We start from the raw sequence: 10,160 nt of genomic DNA, 5'->3' as shown, positions 1-10,160 counted from the left end.
GTGGCTGCTACCGCCACCGCCACCGCCACCGCCCCGGAGTCAGGCGCCGAAGCTGCGGGCGGGCGGGCGGGCACGGGCGCGGGCCGGGGCTGCTTGGCGCGGCACGGTGAGGTGCGGCGGCGGCGCGGCGCGGTGGTGCGGGCTTTTCCCAGGCGCCCCGGGGTCGGGTGGCACTGAGCGCGACCGGCTCGCGGCGGCGGTGGCGGCGTGCGTGCCAGGGGCTGGGGGCTCCGCCGCTGCGCCCGCGGCTCACCAGGCTCCGCGCTTCCCTCTCTCCAGGGCAGGCGGCTTCGCGGAGGTAAGCCGGGCCGCCCGGTAGGGCGGTGGGCTGGGCGGCTGGGCCGGGGACTCCAGCGGAGCGGGCGCAGGGAGCGGGCGGGGGCCGGGCGGGCCGGGGGTCTTTGGGGGACTTGTTTTCTGTTTGAAAGCTGCTCTGCTGGGGGGGCGGAGGGGCCGCCGCCCGCCCGCCCGCCCGCCAGCCAGCGAACCGGCTCGCTCGCCAGCGCGCCCGCCTGCCGGCCGGCCGGGCCAAGCGCCCGCTTCTCCTGGGGAGACAGCAGCACCTTTTCTCCCCGCGCCCGCGCTTTCTCCAGCTTGGCTTCCACCGACTTTGCTAATCGCCCGGACCGCATGTGGACGCTCCGGCTCTGGGGCTGCACAAAGCTCAGGTTTCCTTCGGGGTTTGAAGGCGAGAGGGGCTTTTCGGACAGAGTTCAGCGGAATTGAGGGATGGAAGTTAGAGAATTTGGGCAACTTGCCTCTACTGCCTGGTCGACCTCTGCTCTCCCCCACACTCACGCCCCCCTCCCCCACGCACACACACGCACACACCCCTCTGCCTATAAACGCCGGCGGCGGGGCCGGGCCGCGCACGGAGTCCCTGCCTCGCCAAGCGCCGGACTTGGAGGCAGACAGACCTGGCTGCGAATCCCGGCTCCGCCACTTTCTAGCGCTGTGACCTTGGGCAAGTTACCGAACCTCTCCGAGCCTCTCACTCTTCTCGTAGCGGAGTGATAGCACTGACCACAGGCGACTTGGCTAGGGGGTAGGCTCAGCCCGCGGCCGCGTCGGGTGCTCTGCGGGCGCTCAGTAAGTGTTGGTGAGGCGCGGGAGTGGCCGCAGCCGGCGCCGGAGTGCGCCCCCGCGCGCGGTAGCACCGCGGGGCCCCAAACTCGCCGGGGAGGCCGAGACCCCGGGCCCCTCCCCGCCTGTCTATCCTGTCTCCACGATCGGTTCCTGATACGGCACTCGCGGGATCGGACGCTCGGGGCCCTGGCGGCCTGGGTGCTCGCGGTCCACCGTGCAGGGATGCTCCCGGCCGCCCCCAGCTCCAGCGGCTCCACCTGGGATGTGGCGAGGAGGGCGGCCGAGCTGTCCGCAAACAACGGGCCTTTAGTTTTCAGGTGGCGAAACTGACTGGTCTGGTTAGAGCGCATCCAAGCCAAGCCGCAGTACTGTTTGGATTTTTAAATTTCTCCTGAGTGAGAAAATAGCAATCGAGATGGAGCCATCCGGTTGGTGCCATTTTAACTTTTGGTTCCCCAACAGGTCAAAGACGCGACCCCCCTACCTGCCTCTCCCTTCTCTCTTCTTCCTCTCCCTTTCCCACCCTCATCTAGGCGGTAGGGGGCTGCCGGCCCACGGGACGGTCTGTGAGGGAGGGCGGGCTGCGGGACCGGGAACTGGTGGCCCGGGCCCGCGAGGCACCCGCAGGAGACGAGGCACTTGTTGCTCTGGGTTGCCCAGCCGTCTCTCGCAACTGTTTCGCAGTGGTCGGCTCGAGGCTTGGAGAGAGAGCTGGGACGTTTCTGTGCTGCCACGTTTTGCCTTCGAATGGGCTGGGTGGCAGAGGGGAGACGAAATCGGGGAAGCAGGGGCAAGGATTCCGATCGAGATGCGGTTGCCTCTTCAGACGGATACAACAACACTTACTGAGCGCCTATGGAGCACAGACCCAGGCCGGGGATCGGGGCTGGTGGAGGGGGAAGCGGCGATGGGAGGCAACAGATCTGAATGGAAACAGGGTCCTGCCTAGGGGAGCTCACAGCCTGAAGGGGGAGACGTGGTAAAATGGTCTTCCCCAGGAACTGATATCAGAACAGAGATACTTTTCTCTTGCACTCCCTCTCTCTTTTTTCCTTTTTCTTTTTTTCCTCCTCTTTCTGTTTCTTTTTGTTGTTGCTGCTGTTTGTTTGTTTTTTTCTTATGCACATTCGGGTACTTGGTAGCATAAAGAAAGAAGAAAGGCTGGATAGGAACAGGAAAGGATGGACAGCCACCCCCCTCCCGACATTTTTCTTAGGACATGAAAATTGCTTGATACTGAAGGTGCTGGGCTCTTGAAGACGACATGGATTAGATTCCTTGTCTTGTAATCACTGGCTTGAAATATTCTCTGGTTGCCTCAGAGAAGAAACAGGGCTCCAATCAAGCAGTGGTGGCAGACCCAGCAACCGATTGTTTTCTTGTGTTTTCTGCCCCCCTTCCTTTTTCTATTTTTCTTGCCTCCCTCCCCTACAAGTAAGCGGTGCAGAGATGATAAAGAGGGGTGGGTAGTAAGTGCCCACTTTCTAGAAGGGTCTGAGCAGATTCTTAACGACCACTGGGGGAGGGAGGTGTCACAGAGAATTCTAGCCTTGTTGGAAAGATTAGAGACTTTTGAAGATGCTGAAGATTCTTTGGGCCAGGAGGTATTTATAAATATGACATTCTACATCTCTAATTCATCATGAAGGCTAGAATATATGGGGCTTTAAAAAAAGCTTCTGGGAAAATAACTTTAGAGTCTTCAGAGATTGTTTATTATTATTATTTTCTGGTTTGGGGAGATTCTTTTCCCTTCATCCCCTTATCTTATCCCTTTGGCATTTGACCTAGGGGATCATTTCTTCAGGAGCCATTTGAATCATTCTAGGTATGGTGATTTGGCCAGCGGTCAGATGAGGCATGTGGGCACAGGAGTGCTGGCTCCTGCTCCCATAGCCACTGCCACCTGATGGGAAAGCTGTTGAACCTCTGTACCTCAGTTTCCCTCCGGGAAGAACTATGCCCACCTGTCACTACAGTTGAGTGTGTCTGGGCTCAGAGCAGGTGTCCTGGGAAAACCAAGTGCTGCTGCCAGGTCTGTCTTGGAGAGGGGGCTTGTGGTGTGGAGGAAATTGAGACATCCCTAGCTGCTCTCTGGCTACTTCAGAGCCCCCAGACTACCCCGATCATCCCAGCTTCTCTCACACAAAACCATGGCTGAGGCAGGACTTTGGAGCCCCATGACATTTGCTTTGGGGACCTATTCCTTCTCTGGGTAGCAGCCCCCAGCTTTCTAGGTCTTCCTCGCCCTGACGCCTTCCTACTTTCTCCCAGTTCTGGTGGAGACCTAAATGCCTCCAATCTGAATGCCTGTGGCCCTTTGAGACAGTGTGCTACTTACTCAGGGACATTGCTGTCCTCAGAATCAGGAAGAGTGCACCCCACTTGGGGCTCCCACATCACTGGCATGAGGAAACGGTCATATGTGTCCCCTCTTGGTGATGTGGGTAGCTGGCTGTCTGGGCAGCACCTGGCCAAACCTAGCACCTTTCCTGCCTCAGGCAAGAGTTCCAACTGGATCTCCTCCCTCTGCTCAGGTGGTCTCTGGTCTTGGGTCTAACCCGTCACCATCCTTGCCTTGTAGCTGTGTGGAGTGGCCCAGCTTTGGGCTTTGCTAGTACCTGCTTGGTCAATAAAGCCTTTGCCCTTATTACCTCTTCTCCCTCACATGCAGCACAACAGCTCCAGCTGGCAGCATCACCTCCCACCAATTTATCCAACTTCTGCCAAGGCTCTGAAATGCCAACTATGTCGAGGCCTGCACTTGATGTCAAGGGTGGCACCTCACCTATGAAGGAGGTAACTTTTGCCATTTTACAGTCGGAGACACTGGAGCCGGAAAGACAACCAGGCCAGGGCCGGGGCCATGTGGTAGGCCCTCCTGGTTGGGGTATCTGGTGTCCTTTAGCAGACTGGAGACAGCAGGGCTTTCTTGGGAGAGAATGAAAATAGCTTCTACTTAAACATGGTCACTTTGAACCCACTAGGGGTATTGAAAGATGGCAGAGAATGGAGCAGAGAAGCAGAATTCGAAAAACACTGCTCCATTGTCTCAATGGATTAAAGTGAGGCTGAGGAGAGGGACAATGAGATCCCATTTGTAGAATGGCGAGCCGAAGGCAGAGTCGGGGCACGGAGACGAAAGCAGTGAACTCATTTAGGACGACGGGTGCCCAGCATGAGGACTTAGGCCTGAGCACAGTGCTCGGAGCCGAGGTGGCAGGAGGATACTTGAGCCTAACTCGAGCTAGGAAAGGAGCCTACCTTTCCAGGGGGCCTTCTTGCTACTTCCCCACCACTAGCGCCTGATGAAGCACTTTCTGGGCCTGATGAATGGTGAGGAACAAAGCCTGGAGCAGGGGTACCATACTCTGCCTTTCTCTGTCTTCTAGGATGCCAACCCAGAGATGAGCTCTCTGGCCTACTCTAACCTGGCGGTGAAAGATCGCAAAGCAGTGGCCATCCTGCACTACCCCGGGGTAACCTCGAATGGAACCAAGGCCAATGGGGCTTCCGCTAGTTCCTCGGGATCTCCATCTCCAATAAGCTCTCCTGCTGCCGCCCCTCCCACTAAACCCCCACCCTTCAACCTGAACCCCGCCCCTCACCTGCTGGCCAGTATGCAGCTGCAGAAACTTAATAGCCAGTATCATGGGATGGCCGCCGCCACTCCGGGCCAACCTGGAGAGGCAGGGCCCCTGCCAAACTGGGGCTTCGGGGCTCAGGCGGGAGGGGCGGGGTCACTCTCTCCTTCTGCTGGTGCCCAGAGCTCTGCCATCATCGATTCAGACCCGGTGGATGAGGAGGTGCTGATGTCACTGGTGGTGGAACTGGGACTGGACCGAGCCAATGAGCTTCCGGAGCTGTGGCTGGGACAGAATGAGTTTGACTTCACTGCAGACTTTCCATCTGGCTGCTGATGCCAACTGTTCCTAAAGATGGAGGAATAAAGCCACCAATTCTGTTGTAAATAAAAATAAAAGTTACTTACAAGAGATGGTCCAACTGGAGGTGCTCTTCATTGAGGTCTAATGGGGTGTGGCATGGTCTGACATTCTTTTAGCAATTCTGAGACCCATGGTATGGTTGCCTGAGACCCATGGTGGGGTTGCTGGTGGATAGCTGGGAGGGAGCTGGGCTGGATGGGAGGAATGGGGAAGACCGAGGTGGGGTCGGGGGGTGGGGAGGGGAGGCTCCTCACTGAATTCCTGCTGCCACTGCCATCACCACTGCCATTATATCTCCAGGAGTCCAAGTACCTAGCCCCACTGCCCTAAGACCACAGGAACACTGTCCTATTTGAGGTTGATGACAGGGGCTGGTTGGGAGCATTCTTGGAAGAAAGGCTGATCCAGACCATTCTATAGCATCCTGGCCACTTGTGCATCCAAGTCTAAAGGGTTGCCCTAGCCACGTGGCACACGCTTCACCAACTCTAAAAGGCACCCCCACCCCATCTCTAGAGCCAATCCAGATGATGCAGTAAGGCCACTCCTTGCCTTTTTGCCCTTGGGCAATAAGTATGACCCAAGAAGGATCCTATGACCTGGGAGCTCAGATTTCTCTGGAAAATTGCAAAAGCTACAGACCGTTAAACTGAGATTTTAGATGCCTTCAAGTCCTTCAGACAGTTGCTCAAGCCCCACCTCCATGCCTGGGACATGTGTCCCCTAACTCTGGCCCACACTGTATGGGGACAGCCCATTTCTCTGAGCTGGCCTCCATTTTAGAGACATAGATCGGAGCTGGGCTCGACAAGGTCAACATTTGGGGATATATCTGTTGCCCTTAGATTAACTGCTGAGGAGGCAGTAGCTTTAGAAGCATGCCAAGTGACAGGACGGCAGCATCGAACTGGATCCCAGCCTTGAGGTGGAAGGGGGCATGTGGCGGCATAGGGCTGGTGTGGAATCCAGCCCTGTCCTCATACTGACACAACCGAAGAGCCTAGAGACTCCTCTACCCACATTTCAGACTCCCAGAGACATTCTTCCTTGGACACTGTGAAAACTAATCAGCTTTTCAGGACTAGCATGGGGCCTGTCCCCTAGAAAATGCTTTCAAAGGAGCCCACCGAAAGAGGCAAGGCATTGGATTGAGCATTCCCTGAGCATCTGCTCTGGGCCAGGCACTCTGCTAAGTATCAGGAGCATAAATTAAGGTTTGTACTATTGAGGGAGTCCCCCATCTAGAAGGAGGAAGGCATCAACAAATTACAATAAAACAGTATTTCCTATAACACAGGCGGAAGGTCCTATTCGATCCCAGAAAAGGAAACAGCTCCATCTGCCTGGGAAGTCTGGGGAAAGCTTCCTGGTATTGAACTGGTTCATTTGTTTGTTTTGATATCTCACAGGTAATAAATACATGATCCAATCTCTTTGTGAAAAGTAGAAACTCTACAGATAAAGCGAAAATACCCTTTGACCAGCTCTCTCCCTCAATCCTGATCGCCTCTTGCCCTCCACTGAGGTAGCAACTGTTTATCTGTTTGTGGTGCATCCTCGCTGGCCTTGCTCTGTGCCTTTACACAAAGACTTATCCACCCACAGAAACAATTGGGTTTAAAAACAAGACCAGAGTCAGCCAAAGAAAGAATGAGTGAGGGGTAAAGCTGTTATGTAAGTGCATGTTCATGAAAGGGTCTGTACTAGCTACACAACTGGAGCTTAGCAAGCAGGGTCATAGGGCTGGGACGGGGTGTGAGAGGAGGGGACTAGAAAGAAGTTTGCAAGAGGCTGGGCTCAAAGGGCCTTCTAGGCCAAGCTGGGAGCGCGCCTTTATCCTTGGTACCACCAGCCCTGTGGCTTGTGGAGCCTGTGGCTTGTGGAAATTTGCAGGAAAGCAAAGAATTAACCAACTTTGATTTTTAGAATGATCCTGCTGAAGGTGTATGGTTAGACTCGTCTAAGGCTGTGAACAGGAAGACATGGGGTCCTAAGGGATCTGGGGAGGCAGGGTGAGCGTGTAGGGTGGCAATCGTTTATTGCTGGAGAAGGGGCATGATGGGGGGGGCAGACATCACAGAGTACAGTTGGGGGAAGGCAAGGAAGCCTCTGCCCCTGCCCCACCATTTCATGTTCAGGCCTCTCACAACAAGACCAGGCACGTTCATTAGGTCTCCAGGAAATTCCTGAGCCAACTCCAAGCCTCACCCTGGGCCAGGTCCTAGGGGCTAGGAAGCAAGGTTCCCAGATACACACAGGTAAGGAACGTTGCCTACCCACAAGGAGCTTGTAGCCTGGGTGCAGGTGAGGATGTGTAAGCAAGAGTGCCTCCTAGAGGCCAGGAGCTGTGCTGCTCCCTGGGGACAAATGTGGGGACCCTGTTCCAGCTCTCAAGGAACTCACAGTCCAGTGGCAGAGACAGCCATGGTCTTGAAGGATACATTGTATTTCCATAAGGCAGCAATTGTGTTAGGGGACTGAGGGGAGGGCATGGCCTTCAGGCACAGGGAACAACTAGAGCACAAACTAAAAGATAAATCAGGACATGGTGTAAACCAGAACCAACCGTTAGGAAGCCCATGGCTTTTTCAAGGAAGGGCAGAAAGTGCAGCAGCTTGACTTCCTTGAAGGGCAGAAGGCTGAGAGAAGGTAAGTTGGGATCAGATTTTGCAGTTGCTTCTACTTTATTCCACAAGCAAGGGGAGTATCATTCCACAAACATGGACTGAGCACCTACTATATACCAGGCATGCACAAAGCATCTGGGCATAGGCGACGAGCACATTGCCCTTGCTCTCATGAAGCTTGAAGTTTAGCAAGGAGATCAACAACAGTCAAATAATCATGCAGATCATTAAAACCATAAATCCTGAGAAGTGACAGGAACAAAAGGTATAGGTGCTATGAAAGAGTGCAATGGGGAATTTAATTTCTTTTTTAAAAAATTTTATTGAAATATAGTTGATTTACAATGTGTTAATTTCAGTTGTACAGCAAAGTGATTCAGTTACATATGTAACTTTTTCAGATTCTTTTCCGCTATAGGTTATTACAAGATACTAAGAATAGTTCCCTGTGCTATACAGTAGGTCCTTGTTGGTTACCCATTTTATACATAGTACTGTGTATATGTTAATCCCAAACTCCTAATTTATCCCTCCCACCCCTTTCCCCTTTGTTAACCCTAAGTTTGTTTTCTATGTCTGTGGGTATGTTTCTGTTTTGTATATACATTCATTTGTATCATATTTTTTTAGATTCTACATATAAGCGATATCATACGATATTTGTCTTTCCTTGTCTGACTTACTTCACTTAGTATAATAATCTCTAGATCCATCCATGTTGCTGCAAATGGGGGACTTAATTTCAATTGCAGTATCCAAGAGGGCTTCTGAAGATTTTGAATAAAGGAGTTGTGGTCAGAGCTTGCATGAGGAAAATGAATCAGGCTACAGTGTGCATGAAAGATTGGAATTATGGTGATGCTAGAAAGCTGTTACAATGGTCCAGGCAAAAAATAACAAAGACAGGAAATTAGTCTATGATGAAAAAGGAGCATTTCAATGGGAAGTTGTTGTTCAATGATTAGAGAGCTTCACTTTTGATTTTTTTTGGGGGGGCGGGGCTGTGTTGGGTCTTTGTTGCTGCGCAAGGGCTTTCTCTAGTTGTGGTGAGCAGGGGCTACTCTTCATTGCAGCACATGGCCTTTTCATTGCAGTGGCTTCTCTCGTTGCGGAGCACGGGATCTAGGCGTATGGGCCCAGTAGTTGTGGCGCACGGGCTCAGTTGCTCCGTGCCATGTGGGACCTTCCGAGGCCAGGGCTCAAACCTGTGTCCCCTGCATTGGCAGGTGGATTCTTAACCACTGCACCATCAGGGAAGTCCCTAGAGGTTCACTTTTGTAAGATAAAAAAGTTCTAGAACTCTGTTGCACAACAATGTGATAACACTACTGAACTACACACTTAAAAGTGGTTAAGATGGGAATTCCCTGGCGGTCCAGTGGTTAAGACTTGGCATTTTCATTGCTGTGGGCCCGGGTTTGATCCCCAGTCGGGGAACTAAGATCCTGCAAGCTGCGCAGTGCAGCCAAAAAAAAACACAAAAGGTTAAGATGGTCAATCCTTTATGTGTTTTTTTACCACAATTTTTAAGTTAGCATTTCAAAGTAGAGAGGAAATGAGGAACTATTCAATAAATGCTTTGGGATGACTGGATGCACTAGCTCATACTGGACACCAAAATTATTTCCAGATGGACCAAAGATTTAAAAATAAAAAATGAGGGACTTCCCTGGTGGTCCAGTGGCTAAGACTCCACGCTCCCAATGCAGGGGGCCCGGGCTCGATCCCTGGTCAGGGAACTAGATCTCACATGCCACAGCTAAGGGTTTACATGCCAGCCACTAAAGATAATGCATGCCACAACTAAAGATTCCACTTGCCGCAACTAAAAGATCCTTCATGCCGCAACTAAAATAATGATCTTGCATGCCACAAGGAAGACCCCACACACGGCAATGAAGATCCCGCGTGCTGCAACTAAGACCCGGCATGGCCAAATAAATAAATATATATTTTTAAAAAAATGAAACCATAAAAGTACTAGAAGAAAATATGAGGGGATTTAAAAAGAAAATCTTGATATGAGGAGACCTTTCCAAGAATGACACAAAACCCTACATTGAAAAAAAAAGTTTATGGCAAAAAAAAAGAAACAAAAAAAGTTAAAATCAAAAGGTAAGTGACAGGCTTGAGAAAATATATGCAACTCATAATGAATATGAAAACAACTCTTACAAAGCAAGACGTCAAAGACCTTCAACCCAATATAAAAATGAGCAAATAATAGCAAAGTGAAATACAGAAAAAGAAATTTAAATGACTTTAAAACTTATCAAAAGATGCTCAAATTCACTCATACTAAAAGAAATGTATTTTAAAACTACACTAGGGGACTTCTGGTTCCAGAGCAAGATGATGTAGACTCACTTTTCTCTGTTCCTCTTCTTCAAATAGAACTGTACATGCTAGAAATTATTCAACAGACAATGACAAAAAGGCTCTGAAAGCAGGAAAGCAGGCTAGAAACTTCAGGACTTGAGGAATGACAACATGGTGAGTT

At 51.7% G+C, this 10,160-nt stretch overlaps 1 protein-coding gene across 1 annotated transcript; it reads left to right on the top strand.

Moving 5' to 3' along the window:
* Nucleotides 1–3,768: 3,768 nt before the first annotated feature.
* On the top strand, nt 3,769–5,006 carry CITED1 (Cbp/p300 interacting transactivator with Glu/Asp rich carboxy-terminal domain 1; the record flags this gene model as incomplete). The annotated part of the gene is made up of 2 exons (XM_082864086.1): nt 3,769–3,885; nt 4,479–5,006. The coding sequence occupies exons 1-2, from the start codon at nt 3,826–3,828 to the stop codon at nt 5,004–5,006; spliced, it is 588 nt and encodes a 195-aa protein (XP_082720212.1). The 5' UTR covers nt 3,769–3,825.
* Between the last annotated feature and the right edge of the window lie 5,154 nt (nt 5,007–10,160).

Source organism: Leucopleurus acutus (assembly GCF_964270905.1).
Source record: "Leucopleurus acutus genome assembly, chromosome: X".
Classification (NCBI taxonomy): domain Eukaryota; kingdom Metazoa; phylum Chordata; class Mammalia; order Artiodactyla; family Delphinidae; genus Leucopleurus; species Leucopleurus acutus.
Note: the sequence above shows the minus strand (reverse complement) of the source record. Positions and strands in the feature narration are given on the sequence as shown.